General features: G+C 40.3%; 1 protein-coding gene across 4 annotated transcripts in view; it reads left to right on the top strand.

Annotated features, from left to right (window-relative positions):
• Nucleotides 1-720: 720 nt before the first annotated feature.
• Nucleotides 721-12637, top strand: part of ELAVL4 (ELAV like RNA binding protein 4) — a 154459-nt gene continuing 142542 nt past the window's right edge. For 2 of the 4 annotated variants that reach the window (XM_054488632.1, XM_054488601.1), the window contains exon 1: nt 721-848. In XM_054488632.1, coding sequence (XP_054344607.1) covers nt 831-848 — 18 coding nt within the window. In that variant the 5' untranslated portion in view covers nt 721-830. Of the gene's footprint in view, nt 849-11321; nt 11398-12637 lie in introns of all 4 variants that reach the window. The other 2 variants (XM_063656363.1, XM_063656349.1) reach the window with 2 other exon arrangements.

The following is a 12637-nucleotide window of genomic DNA, read 5'->3' as shown; positions in this document are numbered from 1 at the left end:
TTAGGCAATAGTGGCCATTCTCAGCAATTCAACTGTGAGTTTCTGAGCCCTAGGAGTAGAATTTTATGAAGGTCAAGGAGGGCCAAAGAAGCCACTTTCCCATTTTTAATGATCATCCCATTACCTACCACTGAACTCATGCTGTGTTATTTAAACATCTAGCGTGGTTTAAAAGGCCACAGAGTAATGGAAGGGCCAGTAACTATTTTTACCTGAAATCATAGCTCACAAAGGACTTCGGCATTTTGCTTGGGTCAATTGTTTCCATTTCTCACTTTACTTTGGACATATCTTAGACACCAAACAGCCAAACATGACTTGAAGGATCTACTTAAGGTGTCTACATTCCCTGCCAAAGACAAGCCACCTTCTCCATGCTCCTCTCCCCAAAGGGTAAGATTTATTCTAAGGGTTCTGAATTCGTCACATTTATAAACCCCCTGGGCCCGGCACAGCAATTAACATTGGTCCAAACGGTGTTAGTGAACTTTAGCTGCAAAGAAGCTACCTCATTTAAAATTTAAGCAGACCACAGGGAGCAGCATTGGAAGAAAGAGAGGAGACTTTCTCCTTCAACATTTTGAGCACACTGGAATGCCAACCTCCTAGGTAGGTGCCAGGGCCACCACAGGAACCTGACTCGCAGGAGTCGTCCTCCGTCTCTACACGAAGCGCCCCCTCGAGGCGGCCAGTGGGCGGCGGCGACGGTGGCGGAGCCGCAGAGCGAGCTGGAGAGCGAGCGCGGTGAGACTCTGCGGACGTCTTCCCGCCTGCCACGCCCTGCCCCACCCAGCCTCCGCCGCCTCGGGCCGGATCACCCGGCGGGGAAGATGCGCCTCAAGAACCAGGTAGAAGCGCCTCGGCGCAGGCCCCGCACCCCCGACTCTGCCTGCCCTCTGTTACGGACGCCCGCTGGGCCACGTGGTCGCGACTGGCTTCGCCCAGCGGCCAGCTTGGCCACCCCGACTCCCAGGGAGGGGGAGAGGGCCCTTGCAAGAGGATCCTGCCCCCGCGCTGCCCAGACCTGAGGGCTCCTGGAGACCCCAACCGCAGCCCATCTGGCGGCTCTGGCCCCGCAGGTCCGGGTCACACCCCTGCCGGCCTCCTGAGACTTCCCGGCCCCGGGGAGACAGCTGAAACTTGGGTTGACGTGCGCCCCCTCCCCGGCGACAGGGACCCCGCAGCAGCCCCGCGCCACTCCTCTCTGCGCCTTTCCGTAGTTGTCCTCGAGGTGGCTTTGTTGAACGTCCTGGTGGCGCCAAAAAGTCCAGGCAGCTTCGGGCGATCAGGGCCCCGAGGCGCTGGGCGCGCAGGCTTGGATCCTCAGGGGGCCCTTCCGTGTGACTTTCGCTAATTGTCACACAGGGAGGGCAGCACCCTCCCCTGTCTTTCCTCTATTACACCCCGCTGTGGACCTGGGACTTGGGTATTTCTAGACGAGATTGGGAAGGCGCGTGTGTTACACTAAGCAGTGCTCATGTTTAGCTGAGGAAGAAGGAGGCTCAGGTGTTCGTAGGGTGTACCTGTGTATGTTGTAATTGTTGTCTCTCTTTGGGCTGGAGGCTGTCATACATGTAGGATTTAGTAAACACAGGTCTTGAAGTCTTGAACCTGCAAGAGACTCATTTGTTTCTACAAGGAGAGAACCTCCCCTCCCCCAACATATGTTGAGGGACTTAAGGAGACCACAGGGAAACCGAAGGGAGGGGCTTCTAGAAAACAATTCCAGGTTTGGGGGAAAATGAGTCATATTGATTCCCAAGCTGTTAGCCAATACCACTCAAGGGTGATAATTCTCATAAAGTCTTCCCACTAGGGACTTAAATACCGGGCTCCACAACACAGTTTGTTGAGAGCTCTGTGGTGCCTTTAAGCCTATCCATGCCCCTTACCTAAATGCTTTAATTTAGTAGAGCTCCTTGAAGAAGCTGCCTCACATTATCCTCCTGCATTTGTGCGCCTAGCTTTTCATATTTTATAATACTTGCAAATTGACGCTGAACAAGCTTTAACCTCCGTCATTTCAGAATAAGTTTGATGTTTTAAGTGAGATGTGAATGGAACTCCATTCATGAGGGAAGTAGTCTGTGTGAAGTGTTTTGTAAATGTGAGTGGGTTGAGTTTAAAACACTGAATAAAATTAACGTAACAAGGAATCAAAAGGTTCAATCCAGATGTTTGACTCCTTGCTTCTTCAATAAAGTGACAGTACAATGCTGCATGACACCACTTGCTTCCTTAATAAAGTGACAGTACAATACTGCGCAGCACCTCTCCTTTCAGTTTTTAGGTAGGGTAGACTGTGGCACTGTGGCTTATGGGGTCAACCATGAGCAAGTGGATGGCTGGATTCCTTCCATTCATTTTTTAAAGCACTAACAAAATCCTTGGGGCCAATGGGGTTGTGACCCACACACCTATACAGAGGATTTTCCCCCTCTACTAACTACTCTAGAAATACATGAGGGATTTACATGCAGGTTTTTAGTTGAAGAACTAAAGTAATCCTCTTTAGTTATCATTAGTATTAGCCTCTGAAACCTTTACTTGCTTGCTAAGATAAGGTACTTGGGTGTGGGTTGTAATAGAGGTGGAGTTGTGAGTTAGAGCTGGTGGCCTTACTAATTCCTCTACTTACTGTGTGTTTTGGTTTGACAGAAAACTCCTTAGCATTTGTGTAAGTGCAATACAGTTTAGCACGAGAGATTTTAAATTAGATATTCTTGGTTCCGTTCTGACCTCAGCACTCAGTAGTTATGTGACTTTGCATAATTAATTTTTTGGTCCTTCCCCCCACTTTTTTTGCCATAGACACACAGGGTTAATACCAACCTCGTAAAGTTGACATAAGAATTAATAGAATATTATATATGTACAGTGCCTGCCATGTGGGCACTCAGTAAATACTGCTATTATCAACCAAACATAAACAGTAGCTATTACCACCATTGCTACTACATCTGCTTAAAAATGGCTCCCTGTAGTTGGGGAGGGAGATTTGGCTACAAAGGGACAGGAGGGAGCTCACTGGGGTGACTGAAATATGCTTTATCTTGATTGGGGTGTCGGTTACAAAGGTGTATCCATTTGTCAAAACTCATCAAACTGAACCTTTATGATCTGTGCATTTGATTTTATGTGCATTATATATCAATAAAGTTCATGTTTAAAATTAACATCCAGATGTGTTAAGTACATGCCTTTGGGAGGCCTAATTCTGCATAATAGCATACCTTCTTCGTAAGTTTATCCTGAGCCACAGGAAAGTTAGAGAAGGTGCTTTAATTTTTCAGGTTGATGTCAGGAGTGATGGTCCATGGAAAAAAGTGATTGTCTTGTGCCAAGATTATATTTAATTTGGTACTAGTTTTCATTAGTAGCTTAAAAAAAAATGAAATGTTTTATTTGCACAGTACTGCTCATTTGCATAATATGATAATGGATATGATAATATTCATCCATTATTCACAGTTCCTGAAAAATCATAGTGATTTTGCATCCCTTTTCCTGCTTTCAATAAATTCTATGCATTGTTTTAGTTAAGTGAAATATGTAAAGTGTGTTTAGCACAGTACTAGGCACATGGTAAATACTGATACATGCTAGCTGTTAGTTTCTAAGTTGATATATTCAAATTCACCTTTTTATAGGGCAGAATCAACACTATAGATTATAATATCAATCTATCATAAATATGCTATGAAAAGTTTTTGAGGTAGAAACAAACCAAAAATTATTAATAAAATGTTGTAAAATTGAAATCTCACTTATCTAAACTTAGTAGTCATGAACTTTTTACAACATTATGTCTTGGGAATACAGGCAAAAACTGTGATGGAAGCAAAAACTTTTCTCAAAAGCAAACATATCCACAAAGAGTATGCTAACTCATTTACTTAAAGGCAAGCTCCTCTCATATTCCCTCAAGCCTTTTTATTTTTACTTCAGACATAGTTCTAACATGTTTAGTTCCTTAGTTTCTCAGCCTATAGTAGTTTAGAAGCCTTGCTAGATACAAGTTTCAAGAAATATTAGCTGAATGTGAGGGGCGAACGAATTATAAAGATAAGACATGAGAAATCAGTCTTATTCTTGGGCCAAAGTAAAACTTGAATTAGAGTACTGAATAGTATTGCTGATTTATTGGACATTTTAATTTTTATTCTTTAAAAGAGTTAAATTGTATACTCTCCCTAAAAAGTGGGGCAGTATATAATGATATATTTTAGAAACATTTCCATCTGATAGGATTAGATTACAAACTTAGGTTTGTTAAGGGCAAGCTTCAATTATCTGGATATCTTACTTAATGTGGAATGACTTATTCACTCATGGTACTGCATAAATGAGGCATCTATCAACTTGTGATTTTTTTATTGGGAACTGGATTTTTAAAATCTATTTCATCTTTTGATAGAACAATATGATGAGATGAATCATACATAGAGTATTAGTTTTCTAGGGCTGCCATGACAAATATCACAGACTGGGAGGCTTAAACAACAAAAATTTATTTCCTCACAGTTCTGGAGGCTAGAAGTTCAAGATGAAGGTGTTAGCAGGGTTGTTATTCTGAGACGTGTCTCCTTGGCTTGTAAGATGGCTATCTCTTCATATGTTCTTTGCTCTGTTTACGGCCTAATCTCTTCTTTAAGAATACCAGTCCTGTTGGATTAGGGCCCACTCACATGACCTCCTTTTACCTTAATTACTTTTTTAAGGCCCTATATGACCTCAGGTCACATCCTGAGATACTGGGGGTTGCACTTCAACATATGAATTTGAAGGGACTTAATTTAGCCAGTAACACATGGTATTTAGTAAAAAGCTGTATTGATTCTTTCAAAATAATTCAGCATGCAGAATATGAAACAGGTGAGATTTTAATTCTTGTTTTAGAACAGTTCAATTTGGATTTACATGTGAGAAACCCCAAAATACTCATCATGTACCAACACACACACATACACATACACATACACATACACATACACATACACATACACATACACACCCCACACTTTTTGTGTGTAAAGCTGATTATAACTGAAGCTGAGTTAGGGTCATTGTCCAAGCTGAGTTTAATCTGTGATAAGGTCCACTAGCAATGTCTTTCATTGACCAAAAAAGACAGCTGTGCAGTAGCTTCCTAATCTTTCTGGTTTTATAGTATCTTAGGTGATGGAAGCAGAAGGTTTGACTTTCTCAGAAGAAACCATTTACCACTTTGATACTTTCATACCTCCTTGTCATTTGAGCTCTTTGACCTTCTAGGTATCTCTGAAACAAAATAATTATACTAATCCCTTGATGCATCTTTTCCACATATTCAAACCATGAATTTATGGACCAAAATTTGCCACAGAAGCACCTTTGTTCACTCAAATCAGAGTCTGGCAATAGTTTACTCAGAGGAACCTAAACTGCCTACTACACGGTTTATTCTCCTCACTAGTTTGAAGTTCATCTCTGTTCCACATGTTCATGCATCAGAGTATGATATTTTATCCAAAGAAAAGAAAAAATCCTCTAAACTTATGTTGTGCAAAAATGACTCCCAAAAGCCCTATGTGTGTTACTGTTACTACCAGTTTGTGCTAATTTGCACAGCCTCTGAACAACTGGCAAAGTGGCTAGTGTTGACATTGCAACTGCTACAGAGTTCCCAGTTGCTGTAGGAATTTTTAAATTTTATTAGTATAATAACAGAGTTTACAGTTATTCACAGTATGTTAATTGCAAACGCTTATTATCTATAGTACCAGCTTGATACTTGATCTTATGTTTCTTTTAATAGAAATACTGCAGCTTTTACATTTCATTATAATGAAGGTTAATCATCACTATGAATTTTCACCTATGAGCAACAATTTTGCAACAAGTTATAGTTGGGGTGAGTCTATTATATTTAAAATATAACATCAAAATAGCTTCTTTTTGTACTTTTAATACTTCCATTGACAAACAATTGCTCATGTCTCTGAGCCTCCTACAACCATTTCAGATGACCGATGGATGATTGGTTTTTGTTTTCTATGTTTTGTGTTTTTGAGACGGTCTTGCTCTGTCACCCAAACTGGAGTGTAGTGGCATGGTCACAGTTCACTGTAAGCTTGACCTTCTGGGCTCAAGCAATCCTTCCACCTCAGCCTCCTGAGTAGCTGGAACTACAGGTTCACGCCACCAAGCCTAGCTAATTTTTGCATTTTTTTGTAGAGACAGGGTCTCTCTATGTTGCCCAGGCTATTCTCAAACTCCTGGCCTCAAGTGATCCTCCCACCTCAGCCTCTCAAAGTGCTGGGATTATAGGCATGATTGATTGATAGAGTCAGTGAATGTTTATTGAGTGTCTGGTATGGACCTGGCCCAGTTGTAGCTGTTTAGGATATATCAGTGAACAAAACTCAGCTATCCTTGTCAGTAAAGGAACAAGAGAAAGTAGACTTAAAAAATAACCATAATCAAGAAGTGCATCATAGAGCATGATAGACAGTTATAAATGCTATGTGGGGAAAAAAATAGAGTAAGATAAAGAGGGATAAGGATTCCAGTAGAGGATTGCAATCTTGAATACAGTAGGCCTCACTGGGAAGTGATATTTGAGCAAAACTTGATGAAGATGAGGAAGTTTTAGTTGTGTGGCTATCTGGGGGTTATAAGCAGAGGGAACAGCCAGGGCAAAGGCCATATGGCGGGAGTATACCTGGAGGGGTTCAAGTTACAGCAAGGAGGTCAGTGTGGCTTGAGAGGAGTGAGCAAGGAGGAAGACTATTGTAAATTGAGTTATAAGTTTTATATGCTGAGTAAATGTTGACGTAAATATTGTCTACCAGTAAGTAGATGCTTAGCATAGTGGTTCTCTCCAAATGCTTGTTGAATGTTTCTTTGGCAAATGAATTTGTGCTTATAAGAACTGGTTCTGAAGTGCAATAGAAAATGGACTTCTGCTAATTCTGCTGCTGGCAGAAGTTAGATTAGGATCTGGAAAAGGGAGGAAGGCAGGAAAACAACCTGGTAGATGCTGATGTGTAGGTGTCTGAGTCCTGCCCGACCATTGTCACTCCCATCTTGCCAGGGGAATTAATTTTTCACTTATCTAGTACTGAAAAATCATTTGGTACTGAAAATTCCCTTTTCTGTTTGATTTTTGTCTTCATGATTGGAACTTTTAACCAGAAAGAATAAATTCCAGTGTAAAGAATATACTAGATTTGAAAGTGTGAGATCTGTCAACCTTAGAAGACTCATACCATAGATTGGTATTATTCTTTTTTGTTTATTTCTTATAGGATAGACCTTATAATTATTATATTTGTGTATTTTGTTTACAGTTTACAAAGTATTTTTACATATATTAATATTATTAATTTGATCCTCACAGCAAATCTATGTGAGAGGTGGACAGCCATTATTAAGTTTTGGGCTGAGTATCTTTCATTTGCCCTTGAGATGTTACTCTCTACCCTTTTCCCAATCCTTTCTGTGGCCTTAGGGCTTCATCAACAAGCTCCCTTGCACTCTTGCTTCTGGAAGGATTCAGCCAATACGGAGCACTTACAGGATATCTCAGACAGATGAAAAGTGAGTTTGGAATATTTACTTCTCCAGCTCCCTCCCTTCCAGGTTACTGGCTAGCAGTGGCTAGCAGTGGCTGCGTGGAAGCCACATCACCTATCCAATCTACAGCTACAGCTTTCTCTCTCTCTATGGGTTCTCTCAAGATCTAGGGCTGGGTCTCCACTGTTTCTGTCTTCAATGACTTATCTTCATTAAATCCTGCGCAATTTCCCTTTTTGAATATGCCTTCTGTTTCCTGTTGAGACCCTGACCAAGACACCACTTTAAAAACGACAGTCTCGGAGAAGTTGGATGACTTGCCCAGTAATAGATATCCGGTAAATGACAAGAATAGGGACTTAAATCCTGGTGACTTCAAAGCATGATCAATTTTTGGGGGGTTTTTTGTTTGTTTTTGTTTTTGTTTTTGTTTGAGACCGAGTCTCGCTCTTTCACCCAGGCTGGAGTGCAGTGCCGCGATCTTGGCTCACTGCAAGCTCCGCCTCCTGGGCTCACGCCATTCTCCTTCCTCAGCCTCCCGAGTAGCTGGGACTACAGGCGCCCGTCACCACACCCAGCTAATTTTTTGTATTTTTAGTAGAGACGGAGTTTCACCGTGTTAGCCAGGATGGTCTAGATCTCCTGACCTCGTGATCCACCCGCCTCGGCCTCCCAAAGTGCTGGGATTACAGGTGTAAGCCACCGCGCCCAACAATCAATTTTAAATATACCACAAAGGAACTTATCCCAACTGGTGGATAGTGTTGAAAAAAATCTTTCTACTTTGACCTTCAAAATTCTATATAGGCCAGGCACGGTGCCTCACGCCTGTAATCCCAGCACTTTGGGACGATCAACAAGTTATTTATTGAGCAAATGACTTAGTATGAGGCTCCTTCAACCAAAACCTTTACAGGAAAAGTTTTGAAGTTGTGCTGATTTGAGTTAAAATTTCAGAGAGGTAGGGTGGAGATGGGAGTAAGGAGAAAATAAAAAGCAGAAGTTCTGAGTAGTCATCAACTGCAGACTGCCTAAATAGGAAGTCTATGCCAGGAAGTCATGTTTTTGCTGCTGGAGGTTTGAGTAGGACTCTGTACAACTTTGCTCTCTTATGCAACTTGTGATTGATCTGGGTTAGTTTGCTCTGCTGCTATTATAAAAGGGATTTCCTTTTCTTTCCCTGAAGATTGGGTGCCCATCTTTTTCCCTACATTTCTGATAGTAAAGGTCTTTTTATTCTCACAGCATGAGTTTCTGGACAAAGGGTCATCTGGGAAGCAAAAGTTTTGAGGATCTTACTCAGGTCACTGGAACTAGTGTTCTAGAAGTGCCTGGTGCATGATGGTAATAATATAAGTCACACCCCAAGTTTGTATTACTAATAAGAGTTTCGTACTACAAACTTTCCCTATCTGTTCTTGTTGAGGGGGAAATGACACTGAGTGTAATACTGTATGGTCATGCACCACATAAGTACGTTTAGGTCAACAACGAAGTTCATATATGATGGTGGTCCCCTAAGATTATAATGGAGCTGAAAAACTCCCACTGCTTAGTGACTTCATAGCCATTGTAACATCGTAGCATAATACATTACTCATATGTTTGTGGTAATAGTGGTGTAAACAAATCTACTGTGCTACCAATCATATAAAAGTATAGCACATACAATTATGTACAGTATATAACGCTTGATAATGTTAATACATTACTAGGTAACTGGTTTATGCATTTACTATACTATATTTTTATCATTATTTAAGACTGTACACCGGCCGGGTGAGGTGGCTCATGCCTGTAATCCCAGCACATTGGGAGGCCAATTCAGGCGGATCACGAGGTCAGATCGAGACCATCCTGGCTAACACGGTGAAACGCCATCTCTACTAAATATACAAAAATTAGTTGGGCGTGGTGGCGGGCGGCTGTAGTCCCAGCTACTCAGGAGGCTGAGGCAGGAGAATGGCGTGAACGCGGGAGGCAGAGCTTGCAGTGAGCCAAGATCGCGCCACTGCACTCCAGCCTGGGTGACAGAGTGAGACTGTCTCAAAAAAAAAAAAAAAATGCACACCTACTTATTTTAAAAAATAGTTTATTGTAAAACAGCCTCAGGCAGGTCCTTCAGGAGTTATTTCAAAATAAAGCATTGTTATCACGGGAGGTGACAGGTCCATGTTTGTTATTGCCCTTGAAGACCTTCTAGTGGGACAAGATGTGGAGGTGCAAGACAGTGATATTGGTGATTCTGACCCTGTATGGGCCTAGGGTACTGTGTGCATTCTTATCTTAATTTTTAACAACAAAGGTTTTAAAAGTGTAAAAAAAAAAAAAAATAGAAAAAAGCTTATAGAAAAGGATATAAAGAAAGAAAATATTTGTGTACAGCTGTACATGTGTTTGTGTTTTCAGCTAAGTGTTATTATGAGTCTAAAAGTTTAAAAATTTATAAAGTAAAAAAGTTATAGAAGCTAAAGTTAATTTATTATTAAAAGAAAAAACATTTTTATAAGTTCAGTGTAGCCTAATTGTACAGTGTTTATAAAGTCTACAGTAGTGTACAGTAATGTCCTAGGCCTTCGTATTCACTCAGCACTCATTCATTGACTCACTCAGAGTAATTTCCAGTCCTGCAAGCTCTATTTATGGCAACTGCCTATAAACATGTACTGTTTTTAATCTTTTATTCTCTATTTTACTGTACTTTTTCTATGTTTAGATACACAAATACAAGCATCGTGTTACAGAGGCCTACAGTATTAACTACAGTCACATGCTGTCCAAGTTTGTAGCATGTGAACAGTAGGCTATCCCATATAACCTAGGTGTGCGGTAGTCTATACCACCTAGGCTTTGTGTAAGTGCATTCTGCGATGTTTGCATGATGACAAAATTGCCTGATGTATTTCTCAGAACGTATCCCCATTGTTAAGCAACACGTGACTGTACTATACTATGATGTCAAGTTACCATGTTGTTTGGGACATACACAAGAACAGAGCTCAAGAAACTTTTGTATACATGGGACAATCTTGTGAGTTGAAATAATATTTATCTCACCTTCAAGGGTGTGATTTATTCTTTTTGGGTATAAATTATGCAAGCAAAGCTAGAGTATTCTTATAATAAAATAATTTTAAAAGACAGCACCAAAACATTTTTCCAAATTAAAGTAAGCTTGAGTTATTTTTTTCTGATTTTTGAAATGGAAGAACCAGTCCACGGGGGGAAGTGATCAGAGTAAATTAAAATTTAGTGCTGTGTCCTCTAATCACAAAGCGGTGTCATATAGGGGTCACAGTGGACCATGATCTGCTTTTATAGATAAATGATGTTCTGTGGGAGATGTTCTCTAATTCATAAGCTAGAGAACAGATTTAAATTTACAAAACCAAATTGGGATAACCAGTACTGTAAACACTGTCATTATAACCATGGAGCACTAGATTGATGTGAGATGGATTGACATTCAGCAGGGGTAAGGACAGGATAGGATATATAGGAGGAAAAACCAAACCACAAAAAAGTTAAATGGGAAATTTTGGAAGGGGCAGCATTCTTACCTTATGTTTCTATAGCACCCTTTCACTTTTCTTTTACACTTATCCACATGGAAAGGTTGTTATAAAGGGAGCATGAAAATTGAAGATTAAAAAGTAAAAATGGCTTCACTTGACTAACCTAAAGAAAAAATAAAGTAAAAATGGACCTCTGCATTAATGGTAAGAATTCTAAGATAATTCCTTTTTTTTTTTTTTTCCTGACAGTGTCTCACTCTGTCACCCAGGCTAGAGTACAGTGGCACGATCAGGACTTACTGCAGCCTCCACCCCCCAGGCTCAGGTAATCCTTCCACCTCAGCTTCCTTAGTAGCTAGGACTATAGGCATGCACCACCATGCTTGTATTTTTTTGTAGAGATGAGGTTTCCCCATGTTGCGCAGGCTGGTCTCAAACTCCTGGGCTCAAGCAGTCCATCCCCCTGAGCTTCCCAAAGTGCTGGGATTACAGGCATGAGTTACTGCACCTGGCCCAGGATAATTCTTTTATTATAAGTGTTCTTGTTCCTTTATTCACTATTCTGGTTAATGGCACCACCATTTACCCAGTGACCCTAGGCAGAAAAATATTGAATCTAGAAATTATCCTAGATTCATTTTTCTTCCTTACTGCCTGCAGTAAATTTTTCAGTTTCTGGGTCCAGGTAGTCAAACTGATACCTTTAATTAGCCAACATTTATTGAGTGCCTAGTAGAGTGGTATAAATAAAAATTGCCACCCTTGTAGAGCTTGCCTTTTCTTAAATATCAATCATATTTCTCTGATTCTAAGATAAGATTTCTGAGATGGAATGCATTTTACAATGAAGTTTAAAAAATACTACACTAAAACTTAGCAAGTTGTGATGCAGTTGTTATTGCCTATACATGCACGGACTTAGTGAAGCTCACAGAAAGTACCTGTTAAACTGTCACTTCAGTTCATTTATTTGCATTTGGAAGCCTCATATAAAATGAAATTTTAACTGAAATTTGGATTCCTGATTGTTATTTAAAATGTTAAGAAATAGCCAGCAAACACATAAAAAGATGTTCGGCATCATTAAAACCATAATGAGATACCACTTTACACCTACTAGCATGGCTATGATTTTTAAAAAAAGTATTGGTGAGGAGGTTTTTAAAAAAAAAATCATTGGAGAAAATGGAACCCTCCTGTTTTGCTTTCAGTCCTTGGCATATATACCCAAAAGAATAGAAAACAAGTATTCAAGTACAAGTACACACATGTTCATAGAGGCATTATTCATAAATGGCCAAAAGGTAGAAACAGCCCAGATGTCCATGAATGGATGAATGCATAAACAAATTGTTTTATATAATGCAGTGGAATATTATTCAGCCATGAAAAGAAATGAAATTCTGATACATGCTACAACATGGATGAATCTCCAAAACATAAGTGAAAGGAGCCAGACACAAAAGGTCACATATTATATTATTTCATTTATGAGATATCCAGAATAGATAAATCTATAGTGTCAAGGCAAATTGGTGGTTGCCAGGGGTTAGGGAGCAGGGGTG

This window comes from Pongo pygmaeus, chromosome 1 (genome assembly GCF_028885625.2).
Source record: "Pongo pygmaeus isolate AG05252 chromosome 1, NHGRI_mPonPyg2-v2.0_pri, whole genome shotgun sequence".
NCBI lineage: Eukaryota > Metazoa > Chordata > Mammalia > Primates > Hominidae > Pongo > Pongo pygmaeus.
Note: the sequence above shows the minus strand (reverse complement) of the source record. Positions and strands in the feature narration are given on the sequence as shown.